The 18,212-nt window shown below is 47.9% G+C and overlaps 2 protein-coding genes across 5 annotated transcripts in view; one reads left to right on the top strand and one right to left on the bottom strand.

Moving 5' to 3' along the window:
* Window positions 1–505: 505 nt before the first annotated feature.
* SYN2 (synapsin II) overlaps window positions 506–18,212 on the top strand; it is a 48,505-nt gene continuing 30,798 nt past the window's right edge. The window contains exons 1-4 of one of the 3 annotated variants that reach the window (XM_081071969.1): window positions 506–592; window positions 929–1,020; window positions 3,799–3,955; window positions 8,891–8,980. In XM_081071969.1, coding sequence (XP_080928095.1) covers window positions 986–1,020; window positions 3,799–3,955; window positions 8,891–8,980 — 282 coding nt within the window. In that variant the 5' untranslated portion in view covers window positions 506–592; window positions 929–985. Of the gene's footprint in view, window positions 811–928; window positions 1,021–3,798; window positions 3,956–8,890; window positions 8,981–18,212 lie in introns of all 3 variants that reach the window. The other 2 variants (XM_081071970.1, XM_081071968.1) reach the window with 2 other exon arrangements.
* TIMP4 (TIMP metallopeptidase inhibitor 4) lies at window positions 6,440–16,843 on the bottom strand. Of its 2 annotated transcripts, none has more exons than XM_081071971.1 (5): window positions 16,582–16,843; window positions 15,302–15,399; window positions 14,734–14,848; window positions 12,068–12,192; window positions 6,440–11,424 (listed from the first exon to the last, which is right to left on the bottom strand). In XM_081071971.1, the coding sequence occupies exons 1-5, from the start codon at window positions 16,718–16,720 to the stop codon at window positions 11,230–11,232; spliced, it is 672 nt and encodes a 223-aa protein (XP_080928097.1). In that variant the 5' UTR covers window positions 16,721–16,843; the 3' UTR covers window positions 6,440–11,229. The 2 variants fall into 2 exon arrangements, with proteins under 2 accessions (XP_080928097.1, XP_080928098.1); XM_081071972.1 differs by having other exon boundaries at window positions 9,947–11,405; window positions 16,582–16,808.

Below are 18,212 nucleotides of genomic sequence, written 5' to 3' on the forward strand. Positions count from 1 at the left end.
ATGGTATTGGTGGCTGGTGCTCCTGGGTAGGTACCTGTCTCCTTCAGGTGTGTGGTGACTGCTTGGAGCCTGAGGCCACACTTCAGAGAGAACTTAGAAAAGAACACCTCCTTGTTTTAATGCGCTGAAGTCCTGAAATATTCATTTTTGTCTTCCTCTATTCTTTGCTTCATGCTAAAAAGAAATTAGATCCATTTGGGTAAAAAGGGGATGTCCAGTTTAAACAATACTTGTATTTTCTATGTAATATTAGCAGTTAGTTATCATGCCCTACACAGTGTGCTGTGGTTTGGAGGACTTTCCTATCCATGATCACATTCAGTTCTTAAAATAAATTGTTAGATAGGCAGGGTTGATGAATATTTTCCCCATTTTATACATGGGAGAAACCGTCCTCCCAGAGAGGACAAGTAACTTGCCTAACGCCTTACGCAAATTGTGGGGGGCAGAGCAGAACTAAAGCCCAATTGCCTAAACTAAAACCTAGTGCTTTTATGTTGAAACTGATGAAGATTATGTTTGCCCTGGTTCCCGTTCCTGCTCCCGGAGAGGCAGCACAAAAGATGCTGGCCAGGGAGTCTGAAGACCTGAGGTTTGCTCCTGTCACTGCCAACAATAAGTGTTTTTTTGTCCAGAAAAGTCACTTCACTGCTCCTTTGGGAAACAGGGATAATTATTCCTGTCCTTCCAGCCTCGTAGAGTTGCTATGAGAGTGAGATAAAATCAGTTTGTGAGAATGATTCGAAAACTATAAATAAAATATTTCGTGGTGGGGTATTCCTGCTGCTGCGACGGTTGCTGTGTGGAGAGGTTGGCAGCCACGACTGTGGGCTTGTTCCCCTACTGTTGCTTTTATTTATTTTTTTTGTCGTAATAAAAAACACACAATATAAAATCTACCCTCCTAATCCCTGCTGTTACTTTCCAGGCAGAATTTTCAGAGCTCAACCTGGTGGCCCACGCAGATGGGACGTATGCTGTGGATATGCAGGTGCTCCGGAATGGCACAAAAGTTGTCCGGTAAGGCCCTTTCTGTCCTCAGCGTTACTGTCACTGTCCCCAGAGTTACCATCTCTGACTTTGAGAGGTAGTTTCAAAATCAAGTGTTGGAGTGGATTAACTGCTATATACAGTCTATAGAACTTAATAATGTGTCCTGTGTGGAGGTGGTGTAGGAAGGCAGAGAAAACCAGCTCCTGCCTCAGGGAGTTCTTAGTCCTGTGGTACAGAAAGCTGCATGGACTCAGCAGACTTAGAGGTAACTGGATTCCTGTCAGAGGGATTCCAGGACTCTGGCCCCACTTCAACCACTGCAGCTCTGTGCTTTTATTTCTGCATGTATTTCTCCCTGGAAAACAGGATTCCATTGCTTAAAAAAAAAAAAAAAGGTTTGAAAACCTCTGACCTAGTTCAACCTCCTATTTTCCATCGATTTACTTGTGTTCACTCAGTCAGTTGGTAGCCGAACCCTGTATCCTGTGTAAATTCTGTTAACTCCCAATCCTGTGTTCTTTCTATTCTCCGCATTCCTGGGAACTCATGTCTGACAGGAAAGCCTCGACTCAGAAGGGATGTTGTGGGTGGGAGAAAATTTGCAATTACAAAGCACTTACATGCCAGGTAGCATTCTGGGTGACCTATAGGCATGATCAAACGTGATACAACTGCTCTGTGAGGGAGGTGACGAGAATTCCAGATGGCGGAAAATGGCTTCCACAGTCTTATATTATTCTTACCAGGAGCTCGGTGTGGCTTCAGGACTTGAGATATCAGAGCCTTGCTGCAGGAAGAGTTTCACTTCACTCTCTTCCCTACCTCAATCTGCAGTACCCTGACACTGAGGAACTGGGTCAGTGACAGGAAAGGCAAAACTCTGGTGTCTGGAACCTTACAAGAAATGTGAGCTTGTCTATCCTGGAGACTAAGGAGGACCACAGAAAAAGAGGTGTCTGTCCAGGTAGGGAGTGAGCTCAGGGAGATCCTACAGAGAGATGATGGGTTCCTCCAATTGCAAGTAGAGCTAGTCATAGGGACGCATGCACGAAAGCAGGTGGTGACAGGGAGCTGGGAGGATCTGGCAAGAATAAAGCAGGCCCTTCCAGGTACCAGTGTAGGAACTCAAGAGCTGGCCACAAGTCTAGAGCTCCATTCCTATAACCGGAATGTAAGGTTTGAGCTCAGGCATATAGCTGGAGCCAGTTTCCCAGACCTGGGGCAGCAGGAGGTCAGAGCAGCTCCAGCATATGCCATTCTGACTTGATATCAAGTCCCCTGAGTGACTGAAAAGGGCTCCTTCCACTCCAGCAATCCCTCTCCTGGGTATCTACCCCAAAAATCATAAAGACGCGTGCTCCAGTGTTCATTGCAGCTTTATTTACGGTGGCCAAGACATGGAAACAACCAAAATGTCCTTCAATAGATGAATGGATAAAGAAGTTGTGGTATATATACACAATGGAATACTATTCGGCGGTAAGAAAAGATGAAATAGTGCCATTTGTGACAACATGGATGGATCTTGAGATTATAATGCTAAGTGAAATAAGTCAGACAGAAAAAGCAGAGAACCCTATGATTTCACTGATATGTATATATAAAACTGAATACAACAAAAGAATGAGACAAACAAATAAAGAAACAAAAACTCATAGACATAGACAATAGTTTAGGGGTTACCAGAGGGTAAGGGGAGAGGGGGTCTCTAGAAGAGGGTAAACGGGGTCTAACATATGGTGATGGAAAGAGCACTGACTCTGGGTGGTGAACGCACGTGTGAGATATAGATAATCTATTACAGAATTGTACACTTGAAACCTATGTAACTTTGCTAACAATTGTCACCCCAATAAACTTTAATTTAAAAAAAAAAAGATCTTTGAGCCTGGGTGGGGCTGGAGCTATAGGTGGGGGTTGGGTGGGTACCTGGGCTGAGAACCACATAGGTCATTGCCCACGGTGTGAAATTGCCAAGCCCTAGCGCCTTGAGGGTGGATGCTGCCACAGAATTGAATCTCTGGGAAGATGGGGTTCTCCAGGAGTAAGGGCATGAAAACAGGAGCCCTGGTCCTGTGGAGCAGCTGTGGCGAGGAGCTCCGCTGGCTAGAGGTGAAACTCAGGGAGCCTTCCCATGCATGCAAGGGAACATTCTGTACTCTCATAGCTTCCTGTAGCTGTTGCTCAACCTCAGTTCTGCAAAAAAATATTTGTACTTCTCCCTAGTGTCCGCTTTGGAAGAATAACATTGGGAAGTCTGGCATCTGATCTCAGCCAGCCTGGACCCTTGCTCTCCTCGGGGCCTGACGAAGGCATTGCCTATTTTAAGGAGCAGCTCTCAGGGTCGAAAGAGGACCCTGAGACCAGAAATCTGCATGGCAGGGTGGTCAAGTCAGCCAAGTATGTCATCTTCAGAGTCTGCTGGCACCCCCTTGGAGCACCAGCTTTAGACCCACAAGGAGCTTCAGCCCTCATGGTGCCCCGTAGTGACAGGGAAAATTCTTGTTCCCATTAGATGTGGGGGTCTAAGTGTTTCTTTCCTCCTGAAGGCATCTGTGTCTTAGAAAAAGGTGGTGCTCTAACCTAGACGAATAAGGGAATTTCAGAAATCTGTTCCTCAAATCTTCTTTGAGATGTGCTGAATACCTCGTTTCTAGTTTGTAAAAGAATAATAATAAAATGAGGGGCTTGGGCCAGGTGGCCCCTAAGATCCCTTCTCTGTCTTGGGCTGTGGAAATGGGAGACAGAGTGATGCATGACCTGAGGTGCTGGTTAATGGCAAACTTGCCTCTCCGTTCTTCCCAGGTCCATCCGGCCAGACTTTGTGCTCATCCGGCAGCATGCGTTCGGCATGGCGGAGAATGAGGACTTCCGTCACCTGGTCATCGGCATGCAGTACGCAGGCCTTCCCAGTATCAACTCACTGGAATCCATTTACAACTTCTGCGACAAGCCCTGGGTGGTGAGTGAGCCCCCCTGGGCCCCCCATCAAAGGGGAGGACCCAGGTCCTGTCTCTCCCAGTTTCCCAGGAGGGACCACTGGTAAACAAGATGCAGTAGGTAGCAGCGGAGAGGATGGGAACGGAGCTTCAGCTGGGACAGGGGAAGGGCAGGCTCTCACAAGAGAACATCTGTCATCCTGGGCTAGGCCCCCTTTGCTGTGCAGTGCACCTTTGGCCTCACAACAAAATCACACAAAGATTCTGTGTGGAAGCCCTTACACATCTGTAGGCTTTGCCCTCAGCCATAGGGTGCAATAATAGAAATACTTGTTTCTTGCCTTTGAATGGTCTAATTATTGGAAAGGCCTGAGGCCAGTGGGGACCAAGGGGGTGACCTATCTCAGAGAAGTGTTAGTGACAGAGTCCTACAAGTGTTTGAACAACATTAAAATGAGATTTATCCACAAACATGTGAATCGGAGACTTATATGAGCTGGAAGAGCCTTTAGAGATCATCAAACCTCTGCCCTTCATGGTAGAGATGCGAAAATTAAAGAAGGAACGTAAGGAGTATAAAACTACTTACTATATGGTACCAACTTCTGAAATTTCCCTGTTTTCATCTTATTTAGTCCTCACAATAACCTTACAAGGAAGATATTATCATTATTATCCCTTTTTACGGAGAAATGAGGCCCAGAAAAGATTAAGTAATTTACTAAAGTTATCAAGCCAGGGTTTCTCTAGGTTGCACTGCCGCTCACATAAATGGAGTTACCATGTGAGGAAGAAGGCAGCCTGGTGTTCTTGGCCAGTCTGGGAACCTGGGAGGCAGTGGAAACTTTTGAGCAGAAAGAAAGAGTGGGGTCAGGAGGGAGTGTGGCCTGTGATGGCTGCTGGGGCACTTTGGCCTCCCCTCTGACTCCTGAGGGCCCCCAGTTCCTATGACTGCTGCTCCAGGCAGCCCCTCTCAGAAGAAAACACCTGTCCCTAAAAACATCCTCCTCTTCTTGTTTTTCAAAATCAAATGTCAGCCATCACATACTGGCTTGCCAAGAGTCACGCCACTGGTACCTGATTTTGAAGTTGAAGTTCCTGGACCCCAAGCCTCTCCACCACTCAGGGAGCTGGAAGGGCTTTTTCTTAACTAAACAGATCTATTGCCTCTGCTCTCGATCTCTTTTTTCACACCCAAACTCAGTTTTCCTGTTCCCTTGGAAGCCAGGGAGACCTGACAGTGTAAGAGAAAAACCAATGAATGAGGAGTCAGAAGATCTGGGAAGTGCTGTGGTCGAGGAGAGAGGGTTGGGTCCCAAACTCCACTTGTTCAGCCTTTCTCTCTGTGCCCTGAGGCATCTGGCCTCCTAGCCTGCAGAAACAGGCTAACAGAATCGTGTGATTTGAGTGTGTTACTAGTCGCAGAAAGACACATAGGAGGCCTTCACCAGCATTTTTTCTGGGGACCTTCCCTTCCTCCTCAGTCACGTGCCCTTCCCCACTGCACATATGTCCTCGTCCTTCCCCTGGCCCCCTCAGTAGCTGTTAGATTTTGGTTCCCACACAGGGTGATTCTGCTATTGTCAGGTTGTCCGGGGTGATTTCGCTCATCAGCCTTTTGACTAAACCTCTCTGTGCCACGGTTTCTTTGTCTGCCACCAATTTGCCAGGCTGGTTGTTACAGTCCCCTAGTAGTTGGGGTTTCTTATAGAAACTAGTTCCCTGCTTTATGTTTCAAAACTGTGCCAGAGGCCAGGGCGGGGAGGAGGATGGGAGCCCCTGCCTGGGGCTTGGCCCCTCCTGGGATCTGGGATCTGGTGAGGGTTCACATTCTCACCCATTCACAATCCCAGCCCATTGCCTTTGGCATCATGTGAGAACAGCAGGGCTCCCTGGCCAGATACCAAGTTCTCCCTTCATTTTTACTAAGTAGCTGTCACACTAATGGCATTTTAGATATTGTTTCTCTGTGTATTAATGGGAGTGGACAAATTTGGTGACTGTGAGAGGAGGGTTCCTCTGAGATGACTTTGGCTCATATTTCCTCAATTTCTTTATCGTGGGTGCTCTGGATGTGAGGAAAGGCCGCAGCTGGTTGGAAAAGGCTCCACCTGGCATCACTGTGTCTTTGAGCACATCTCCTGTGTCATAAATTGGTCAGGGCAGGCACCATGGGATTTTGGAAAGAGAAGTGGACCTATCAATGAAAGTAGCATTCCAGAGACAGCAAGAATGTCGTCATCTCATATTGCTGTAAATAAACCCTGTCACTCTTTCTGGGTTTTTTAGACACAGATGCACTAGGGTTGAATTAAGCATTTGTTTCTAGGAGGGATAAGGATAACTTACTAAATTCAGAGTGATCTTGAAATCCCATTTCTTCCAAGAAATATTTCCTGATTCATTGGATAAGTGGGTATAATGAACATGATCGTCCTCTTCATTGCCAATCCCACCCCCAGCTCCCAAATCCATTCTTTCGTCTATGCATAGAGGAAATAACCCTTATAAGATAATTACATTTGTTTAATTGGTGACTGTGTACTTGTGACTTAATGTAAGTTGCCAAGGAGACAGGAGTTAGGTGCCAAGCCCAGTACCTTGAGTAGACAGGGACAGCTGGAGGGTGGAGGAGGGTAGGGTGAGACCCCAGGGACCCAACTAGTGCCTGGGAACTGGCTACCATTTCAGTCTTGGCTGTCCCAGGACTCTGGGAGTGTGCCGTGGGCCTTCCTGGCATCAGTGTGGTGTCTGTGTAACTCTCCCACATGCTGGGAACATAGAGACCCACATGCCTTGGTGCCATGCCAGGGTGTGGGCCGCAGCAGGACAGAGGTTGTAGGCGGACTGGCTGGAGATGCTGGGGAGCCTTGGGAGCTCAGGCAGGTATCCAGAAGCAGATCAGGAGTCCCGCCAGGCTGAGCTGGGCAGGTAGGACTTAAAGGTCAGATGAGGTGGTGGAGAGAATCAGAGCAGGCAGGAAAAGGATGAGGAATTGGTTTCGATAGTCAAAGCGCGTTGAAGAAGCATAGACTGGCAAGGACAGCAGGGTATAATGGAGAATACACTGGGCAAAAAGAGGCCTGGGTGCTGTCTCAGTGCAGCCCCAGCAGGACCCAGGAGCCTAGACTTTCCTTGGCTTCTCTAGCTTTAGTATCCTCATTTGTACAATGAGATGTTTGGTTCAGAGCTCTCTGAAGTCTCTTTCAGTTATAAAATATTGGGGCCTTGGGAGTCCATGAATCATACTTTCAGTCCTGGTGGAGGCATTAGAGCACCTAGGGTCACCCTACCATGTCGCTAAGGGAAGTGATCCAGAAATTCCAACATTTTCCAGCATTTCAAAAATAAGAATAAAATCCTGTCTTTGTCCACAGAAGGAACACAACAGATGATCACTTAAACTGTAGTTTGATAATGGAGTTTGGGAGGAAATATAATAAAATATAGGGTGGCCGGGTCCCTCAGTGGTTAGAGCACCGTGCTCTCAACAACAAGGTTGCCGGTTCGATCCCCACATGGGCCACTGGGAGCTGCGCCCTCCACAACTAGATTGAAACAACTACTTGACTTGGAGCTGATGGTCCTGGAAAAACACACTTAAATAAAAGTTTAAAAAAATATATGTTCTTTGTAGTAAAAAAGTCTAAGGGCTAATCTAATTCAATCCTCTCATTTTAAATATGAAGAAAATCAGACCTGGAGAAGAGAAATCATTTGCCAAAGGACACCTAGCAAGTTAGAGGCAGAATAAGAATCAGAAGATTCTAGTTTTCCAACAACGCAGTTCTGAGCTTTTACTACTCCACCCCGGTCTCCCCGACGGGCTCATGTGCCAACATCCCTTATAGAGAACAGGACCTGAGCTTTTGAAAAATATTCTAGCTTTCCTTTCTCTGATAAATAGCAGGCAGTTTGATCTGGCAACTTTCCTTCTAGGAGTTCCAGGCATCAGTGGTTTAGACTGAAATATCCAGTAGAACTAGAGGGAAGATGCTGCATTACCCCTGCGGCCAGTGCACTGGGGCCGGGTGTGTGGAGGTGTGTGTGAATGGATTAGCAGGAAAGGCCTGTGTGTTTCCTCTGGGAAGAGCTTGGTCTCCAGAGTCTGAAAGGCAGCTACTTAGGGGAATAGGAAGAGCTAAGGATTAGGAATAAAGGGGCCTGGCTGTGAATCTGGCTCAACTACTATGTGACGTTGGGCAAGTGACCTCTTTGGGCCTCCTTTTTTTCACTTATAAAATGGGGGAGCTGAGGCAGGGGGTGGTAGATGTTTGCCAAAGGCTTTTCAATCCCAACATTATACATATGTGTACTTCACATCTTCCTCAGAAGCTGTTCTAGTTTCTCATAGAAGGGTCCAGCTGAATTCAGTTCTTAGATGAATAGCGAGTCCTAGAAAGATTGGGTCTGTCTGTCCTACATACAAGACCACCAAAATCTTCCTGAAGAATAGTTTAATTCATGATCCCCTTGCTCAAATTCTGATGACTCTGTACCACCTGTAGGAAAAGGCCTCCACCTGGCATTTGAACTTCCAAGACTTGGCCCCATGCTACCCATCCAGCTTCATCACTTGTCATCCCTATAGAGATGCCGGTATTCAGAATTAGAGACTCAAATTTCAATCCCAGCTTCACCTCTTTGCAACTCTGAGTCTCATGTAAAATGACGATAATAAAGTACCTAGTTCCTTAGTTTAATATGAGTATTGAGTGAAATGTCATTAAAATTGAGTAGGTACTGAATGAATGTTAGCTCACTCTCTCCTGTCCCCAACTAAAGAGTATGTTCCTTGAGAATAGGAATTGTACACCTTTCTTATGTCCTCAGAGGGCTTTGCACAAAGTCTTCAACAGAACAAGTGTTTAGTAAGTAGTCGTTTGATAAATTGTTGTTTTGTCTGCCTGTTCCATAAGTTTTCTAGATAAGCTGAAACATTTGCTTCTCTTTTGCAGTTTGCCCAGCTGGTGGCCATCTACAAGACATTGGGAGGAGAAAAGTTCCCACTCATTGAGCAGACATACTACCCCAACCACAAAGAGATGGTAGGTGACTGAGGGGGGACTTTAGTCTCTGCTATTTCCACACTGAGCTTAGTCACATGTGACTATGGGGCTCTGAAGAAGACCTCAGCCTCTCAACTACAGAGATTCTGTTGGGGTTAAACTGTGGACCTGCTTTGTGGAGCCAGAGTGGCTGGATTTTAGCTGACAGAGCTCCTTGCCTCCAAAATCTGGACACAGAATAGGGCAGAGCAGAAACAAGGCAGTTTAGCTGAGAAAGCCATAAACCTGCGGATCAACAATCAGAAGATCCCACTGCTTTGGGTCCTAGCCCTGACCCTGCCACATGTCATTGGACTAGTTACATTCCCCCACTGTGGGTCACTTTCCCAATTGGAAAGTCAAATGGGCAAAATTATTTCTGACCAGGATACCTAATTTGGTACTTACGAAATTTAAGTGAGATTCTTTAAGTAATAGTCTTCTGGAAAAGTGTGAAGTGCTCTTCAGATGTAAGGTGTTGTTCCGGTTATTACCAGGCCCTTCCATTCCCTTGGTTTTCTCAAGATTGCAGTAACACTGGGTTAACACTCTGCTTTCTCTGAGGTCTTCCAAGGACCTCAGAATGAGCAGAGAGATGGCATGGTTGGTTGGTACAGAGACTGTTGCTGATGTTTTCCTCCATGGAGACCTCAAACTCAACCCCCTTCTTCCTCTCTGACCCCACATCCTCTGCCCTAGGCCTTCATGGTCAGGTGGTGGTCCTGCTTACCTCACCAATGGAGACTTTCTACCAGAGCATGCCAAGAGTACTCTAGGACAGATATTATGTTTGTTCCCCTCCCACTCTGTTCTCCAAAAAGGATCTCCATGTGCACCACTTTTGTGAATCAGAAGCCTTCTTCTGGCATATTGTGCATGGCCCCACTTATCAGCAAACAACACACAGAAAATGAGTAACAACAACCTTGGACCTAGAAAAGAACTCGCTCCTTCATCTTTGTCAGAGCTCCCCCAGGAAGAGGCTCTGGAACTTTAAGCCTTTGTCCTTAATAAATCCTTGAGAACAACATCAGGGCTTTTGCTTTCAGAGCAAGCCAGGAAGCTTTCAGAAGTTGAGGAACCCCAAGGGGTCTGTGCTTGGAGTTCTCACAGAGTCCAGCACAGTGGTGAGGGGACTGAGCTGAAGGGAGGATGAGAAGTAAAGCTGGAGTTTTCCTGTTTTAATATCTAGCAGGGCTGACACAAAACAAAGAAAAAAAAAATTGAAAAAAATTGCAGAGTACGTTCTCCATCTACCATCCTTCCCCCCACAAGGACCCTTTGTTACTTCTCTCCTGTCCTCTATCTTGAAATTTGCCCGCAAGAGAAAACATTGTAAGATACCTATGTGGTGTCAAAAACTTACGAGGCATTTCAACTCTACAAGAGAAAGGCTTTTTGGCTTAAAACAAGTTCTGACGTAGGAATGAAGTCATTAGTAATCCAGTAGATAAGGACTTCCTGAAAGACACAGAAGAGAAGCCCGTGACATCAGTCGAGGGTGGTAAGCATAGTTAACCTGGCGAAACCATACCTAAGTCTGTTCTTGCCCAAAGAGGTGTGCTGACTCGGCTGGACTCTGCCAGAATGACGTAAAGAAGATTACAGCATGTGGAGCGAGGTTAGGTCACTGTGGGTCTCACACTGAGATTCCATGACCCTGCAAGTCACTCCCCCAGACAGATGGAAGCAGATGAGAGAATTAGGATGAGTTGAGATTGGAGTAGAGGCTACACAACCACAGTCTGTTGTTCTTTTCATGCCTCCAAGCCAGCATTTCTGATACTGTCAACCCCCCGCCTTGTGTTGTGCATTAGAAGCCCGCACCATCTCATGTGTGTAGCATTCACCGTTTCTCCCCTCTCAGATCAGCTAAGGTAAGAGAAAACACATTTTCCTGTGGAGAAAGGAAGTAGTTCTGGCTTTGGAAAACAAACTAAGCCAGAATCAAAACTTTAAGTAGCAGGTACTGACTAGACTAAGAGGGTTTGGAGGCAGGGGAGAAGGGCCAAGGGCAGGATAGAAAAGTCATGCTACTTTCCCTAGCCTTTGACAGGTTCTGGGCTGGGGTCTTGGACACAAGCTATAAATCACCCCATCCCTGCTCTAATACTAGCCAAACCATCCGCTTGCCATTTCCCATTGGCTGGCAACGACGAGGCAGGTGGTGATAACCAGAGCTCTGCAGGGAGGGAGAACGGTCTTGGGTTTCAGAACTCCTGAAGGAATGTGGTGGTTACTGGTCCCCATTAGGGCTGGATGATATCAACAAACTCCTTGAGGGGCAGGCGTCCCTGGTACCAGCTGCAGGTGCCATCAACATGCTTCATGCAGACGTAATGCTGGGCCTGGTACCCATAGAGCTTCCGTTCCAACAGCCAGTCTGTCCAGAGGCACTCGTTGGGGGCCGAGATGGTACACGGTACTGAATAGCAGGTGGCGATCTACAGTCACAGTCACACAACATCAATGTGAGTAGGGCGTCTTTTGTCCATTATTGCCTTTCAGACTCCTACATATCCTTATAGCCTAGCGCACGACCCCTGCCTTAGGAAGCCTCTCCTAGTCTCCACTATTCCCCGAGTTCTCCTTTGCTGGTGCTCCCCACACACAGTATTGCCTCTCTAATGGCGTCTCTGGAATCAGACAAACCTGAGGGTCCTTATTCTACCACTGATCCTGAACAAGTTTTACTTCCTAGAGCATTCATTTCTTCACCTTAAAATCAACATCCTAATTCTTCATACATTTGTTATAAAGACTACATTAAAACATTTTAAATAAATTGACCATTACAAGGCCTAAAAAAGAGTAGACTCTCTTTAAATGGTAGCTATATTATCTCAGTCTGCCTTATATGATGGCCGCCTTCCCCACCGAATTATATGTACTTTGAGATCAGGGACTATGGACCATCTTGCTTGCCCCTCTCAAACTTCATACAGTGCTTAACCCATGGCCGATCTTCAGTATACTATCGTAAGTGAATAAACACATGCATGAAGGAAGGAATACATGAGTGGTGAAGCTAGAAGCCCCAAGACCCTTCCCACCCACAGGAGACCTTGGAAATGGACATTCTCTTACTTGGCAGCCACAGTTCAGATGGTAGTGGTGATTCAAACTTTCTCTCTGCAAAAAGGATAGGTCCTCCCAGGGCTCAATGTAGTTGCACAAATGGATGAAGACTTTGCCGTCGTTAAGGACCTGACCTGGAAGAGGAGAGGGAGGAGAAACCAGCATGAGGGATCTGCTCGGGAAGCTCCAGGAGCCTGGGTCCTTGAAGAGCTCAGAATTACAGCCTCTTCAGTGGCGTTTTGGTCGCAGTGGTGACATGGGGCACAACGAAGGGACCAGGAAAACCTCTATAGTTTTTATATCAAAGGTTATGTTTGTACAAAGGAGAATTGTGGGATGAAGGCCTTTCCCTTTAGCATGGTGCAGAGAGAAGAACATGGGCTTTAATGTCAGACTCTTGGTGGAACCCCCTTCTTTTCTATTATTTACTAGCTGTGTGACCTGGAAGGTGAGAATAATACAGTTATTGCCAGAATTAAATGATCGAATATTGGTAATCCCAGCACAGTTGTGGGCCCACAGTAGATGCTCAATAAATAATAGGTCCCTTCTCCTTTCCAACCCTTCCCAGTACCTACACAGGTCAGTCTCCTGCCCCATTGATTCCTATCTTGGTAAGTCTTTCCCCTTCCCTGTAGGAAAGTTCCCATTCTTTACTTATCAAACTCTTTCCTATCTTCCAAAGACTCTTTTCAGTACCATCTATCCTCAAAGCCATCCCTGACCATGCAAGCCCATACCACTGAGGACTTTAGTTGCTCAATCACTTACTTGTTGAGCAACTACTCGACCTGGTATTAGGAATACAGAAATAAATATGACAGGACCTTTGCCCTCAAGGAGCTTAAACTAGCAGGTCAGACAGATAAGTAGGCAAAAATTACACTGTTGCGTGATTATAAACAAGATGCAGTATAAGAACAAAAGAAAGCAGAATTTTCTCTGTGGAAGGGGTGGGGGTAGGGAAAGTGTCTAAGAGAAGGTGATGCTTGTGTTGGGCCTTGAAGGGATGGGTAGGAGTTTACCTGCCAGACAAGTTGGGGGAAGGACTTCTGGATTTGGGGACTATCCTGCAACAAGGTGGAGGGGCGCAGCCCAGCCGAACACCTTCTGTAACTCTGGGGAAAATTAGGGGTTGGGAACTGTCAGTGATAGTGGCAGGAGACAAAGCTGGAGAGGTCAGCAGTATTATGGTCACAGAGGGCTTCAACATTAGAGAGAAGAGCTTGTGCCTGCTCCTGAAGAGCATGGGCACCACTGGTGACTTTTTAGTAGACCCGTGTTCTGTCTTTATCCTCACCCTTGGTTAGACTTGACCTTCTCAAGGGCAGAGAGCATGCCTCCTGCCTCCTTGATGCACACAGTGCCTTGTAGAGAGCTAGGCATGCAGAGGGTAGGTGCTTAGGAAGGAGGTGGCCTCATCTTCTTGTCCTGGGACGTGGAGGGCTCAGTGGCATGCTCTGCCTCTGCCTCTCCCATCCAGAGGCTCCCAGATCAGCACAATTCCACATCCTTAGAGCTGGGGAGCCCCTACCAATGTGGCCTCCAATGCCTATGACTTCTCAAGAGCCAAGTCTGGACTGTGAGCTTTTTGAGGATTATGACTTGTTACTGAGTCTCCACTCTCCCATCCAGGGCCTGGCAGCAAGTAGGTGGTCATTCGTTGCTGACTGGATGGGCAGATAGTGGAATTCTTCTTCCTGTTCTCCCCATCTGCTGGGTTTTTCTTTTTCTCACCTAAGTATTTTTCATCCTTTAGGGTTAATTTAGACCTCACTTACACAATGAAGCTTCCCTAATTGTTTACAACCACACAAATAACTCCTCCCCAGAACTACAAAATAATACAGTATTGCATTCCTTCACTTATGGAGTCACAGTCTTGTGTGGTTCTTTAACGGTTCTGTCCCCCCCAACTCAGTATGGAGGAGACCTGCCTGGGCCCAAGTTAATAGACACAGCACCATGTTAGGACTTGTGCTTTATTGTGCCCCCAAAATAGGAGGCGTGAGTTAGCCACACAGGCTCACTGTGAGTCAAGAGTGTGACCCGATGTGGCTGTCTAAAGCTAATGCCGTCATAGGCTACAATAACTATAAAGTGTGTGGAGGGGGCATGGGGATTGTACACACGCAATCCTCCTGTACTCTGTGAAACTAAGACCTGTCCAGTTCAAGGTCCTGTGCTAGGGAAGGCACAGGGACAGGCTAGGTCCCACTGCAGAAGGACAGGAAGGGGGCTGAGAACCATGGCCAGCAGGCCTGGAGCTAGAGTACACGTGTCTATTTTCTTCAAGCCTCTGACGGACTGTCATAGAACAGAGGGCAGAGCTGAATACACAAGGGGCAGTTTCAGAGGGGCACATTTTGGCTCAAGGTACCAACAATCTCATGCCAATTCAAACTATTTGAAAATGGAACCAGCTGCCGTAGGCTGAGAGAACAACCTGTCCTTACAATAGTGAAGCAGGGGCCAGGACCACTGTAATGAGGACTTTTGCACTGAAAGGGAGGTTACCAAGGCCCCTCAGAGGCTGCCTCTTAGCAACACAGCTATTTTATGCTCACGAAAATGTCACCTGGCTCAGCTTGCTGCCCGAAGATAGCCCTGGCTCCTGCTTGGCGGCCTTCCTTAGGACAGAGACTGCTGGGGCCACTTGCTGCTCTTTAACTTACCAGTCAAGAGATACTGCTTCTGGCTGTTTGCTTCTAGTTTCACACCACAGAGAGAGGAATCAAAAGGTGTATAGATATATTGAACATCCTTGATTTTCTCAAACCCTTTAAACATCTGAAAGGCAATCACAAAAAAGCAGTATTGGGTCAGTAAGTCAACTTTATATCTTAACAGGAAGAACTTCTCATCTCTCAGTCGAAAAAAATTAAGCGAAAGTCTAGTTCAGGGTTTGGTCCACACAGATGGCCCAACGGGATCATTTTTCTTTTAAAAAATCTGCGCCTTGGTTTATTTCCATGAGAGGGGAGGTACCTCTAGCATCCCCATGCGCAGGCAGCTGTGGGACTAGAGGGACACTGAGGGCCTGTCACTCAGTGAGTGACACTGCACTGTCACTCAGATTCTGCGCGCCCTGCTCCCAGCATGTCACCCACTCCCACTTCAGCATCTATAGCCAGGATCATTGAGCCGGGTTGCAGGACCTCCTAACCCCACCCCTGCCAGAACACAGACCCCGACTCCTCCCAGCAGCCCAGGGGATCAAAGCCCTGTCCTGTCCCCATGTACCTTTATCTGTTTGATTTCATACCGGATCATTTTTTGAGTGTCAGTAGGGTCTGCACTGGCAGGAACTACCTTCTCACTGGAGATTTTGGCCCGGATGGCTGCATAGGAAGCGAAAAGAAGGAACCTTCAGCAAGCTGTGGGAGCAATCCATCTAGGAGCTGGATGACCTGGGGCCCCTGGAGAATTCTGTAGGGGAATTCTGGGTTTAGGTCTTGGCTTGTGTGGAGGAGGATGTAAGAGAGTGGGGATTTGGAAAGTCCTCCTTTGCAGTCAGGCCTGTAAGGTCCTACAATCTTACACTTTACCTGCTAGTTTTGAGAGTCTAGTTCTCCATAGCCCAGGGCACCAGGGGATAGAGGTGCATGGCAGGATAAAGGAGGAAAGAGGAGCCCCTTGAGGGCAGTCAATGTGCAGTGTGCAGTGTGCAGTTATCTACTGACGCAGCCCGAAAGAGAACCTGCCCAGTGCTGATATTAGTGAATGTTTATTGAATTTAGACATGATGGGACCCTGCACCGAGGCAGTTATCTCTTGCCATTTGGACATTCATCAAAAACTGTTTGTCAAGTTCTTCCTCTGTTCCTGGCCTAACACTAGGTCCTAGGCCCATACACATGACTAAGACAGGGTCCCCCATCCTGCAGAACTGTTTGCTTAGTGGAGAACACACTTACAAAGAACAACAGCCCAGCATAGTAGATGTTAGAGATGCTGTGGTAGCACCAGAGTCAGGAAGCCTTCATGGAAGAGGAGAACCTGAGGAAGACCTGGAAGGGTGAATAGGAGTTTGCCAGGAGTTTAAGGGTGGGGGAAGGCATTCCAGGCAGAGGGATGAGAAAGAGCGAAAGATGTGTGTTGGGGTGGGCACACCGGGTCTGCCTCAGTTATAGTCTTGGACGCAGAGCACACAGCGATGTGGATAATGAAAGCCCAGCCCCCTGGCCTCTGGCTTCCCCCATCCCCATCCAGGAGTTCAGAATAATCACTGGATAGTTCCTGACTTGTTCAATGGCACTCCATGATTGCAGTAGGCAGGGGTGAGGGTGGTCTGTATGGTGGCCCCTTTACACAGTCTTTATTTACTTGCAAGTCAGCCGGGCTCTGTGCTTGTAAGGTTGCTATGGTGCCGACCTTGCCCGACCCATCAGCCCCAACAGGAGGCAACTGGTGCAGGGTTTGAGCTCCTCCTTTTCCCTCCAGACTACCTGTCTACAGCTCGGCCCCACACCAATCCCACACAACCACCCCCTGCTGTGGACCTCCTGCGCACCCGGACTCACCCAGCGCGGAGTGGCAGAAGTGCTGCTGGGGGTGCGCGGGGGCGCAGCTGCACGCCTCGCCCAGCCCCGGTGGCCGCAGAAGTGCCAGCAGCCGCAGCAACAGCGCCCAGCTTGGCACGGTCCGGGGGCTCCGGGGCATGACACGGCAGAGCCCCGACTAAGCCTGTGGGGTCTGTCGGATTAAATGGCCCCTCCGGGGCTCCTTCAGAACGTCTCACGCCCCTCGCCCTAGGCTTTATGAGGTGGACCTAGGGCCAATCCCGCCCCGTGGGCTCCGCCCCCCTTTGGCTGGAGGCCACCCGCGGCTGCGGGACCCTTGGCCCTCCTGACTGGCAGGCTCAATAAGATGCAGAGGGAAGCCAGGAGAGAGGCCCCCAGCTTCCATTTCCCTGCCTGAGCAATTAAACCTTCCAGAGCGGAGGAAGGTGCTGGGAGAGGGGATGGTGTCATGGCAAAAAGAAAGTGCTGCAAAGACAAATGTCTGAGGCAGAAAAAAGGAGGGACTGTGATTCAGGCAGAAGGGACAAGAGTGAGGAGAGGCACAAACAGAAAGAGGGAGACAGGCAGAGTCAGAAAGAAGCAGACGGAATTACAACAGGCAAAAGAGACAGTGACAGAGGACGGACCCCTTGGTGAGCTGCACACTGGGAATGAGACAAGCTACTCAGGGCTTCTTTCAGCTGCAGGAAGCGTTTTCAATGCCCTATTTAGGAGGCTCCAAAGCAACAGTAAACAGTAATGGAATAGAACAGAGAAACTTAGGGGGGGTTGGTGGGGTGTGTGTGTGTGTGTGTGTGTGTGTGTGTGTGTGTGTGTGTCTTGGCTCTGTCAGCTGGGGGGTGGGGAGAGATGTCAGAGAAAGCAGCCAGTGCTTTAGAAACCCATTCCAGTACCCAGAGCCTCAGACTGCAGGCGGCTGAGGACAGTGCTCTTGGTGGGAGCTCAAAGCAGAATATCCCATCACCTAGGGCAAAGCCCTCTTCAGACCCTAGGCTACACTGATTCCTCTCTTGTCACTGCTCACTGGAGAGACTAAGTCTTGTTATGTAAGGTGGGGCGGCTTAGAAAACAAAGACGCAAGGCCCCTCCAGAAAGCAGAGCACCCAAGCCTTGTCTGCTGTTTGCCAGAACACAGTGCTCCAACGCTCCAAATGCAGAGACCCACAGGACGATTGTAGTAGGATGGGGCCACGTAGTGCTGGGCTGGAGGGTAGAAAGCTGCGTTCTGATTCTGTCACTAGGTAGCTTTGCGACCTTTGCCACTCTGGGCCTCCCTTTCTTCTCCATAAAATAGGGCTGCACTACATGATTTCCAAAGCCCTTTGAAGCTCTTTGCCTCAGCCACTGTTGGCCTCAGCCAGGAATACTGAAATCCCCAGGTCAGGTACGCCCAGTATCTGATCACACCTAGGATTTCCATGGAAATCTGACTTTTCATCAGTCAACATTATTTCCTTTAAAAGACACCTTTTCATTTTGATGTGGTATTGATATTTGAAAAGCAGGACATTGAAAGAGAGCTGAGTCTGACTGAGTAAGATGAGATTAGGTGTCCAGGTTTGTTCTTCATACCACACTCAGACCAACAGAAAGTCTATGTATTATCGGATGGACCTTCAACAGCATCCAGT

The sequence above is a fragment of the Rhinolophus hipposideros genome, assembly GCF_964194185.1.
Source record: "Rhinolophus hipposideros genome assembly, chromosome: 14".
Taxonomy (NCBI): domain Eukaryota; kingdom Metazoa; phylum Chordata; class Mammalia; order Chiroptera; family Rhinolophidae; genus Rhinolophus; species Rhinolophus hipposideros.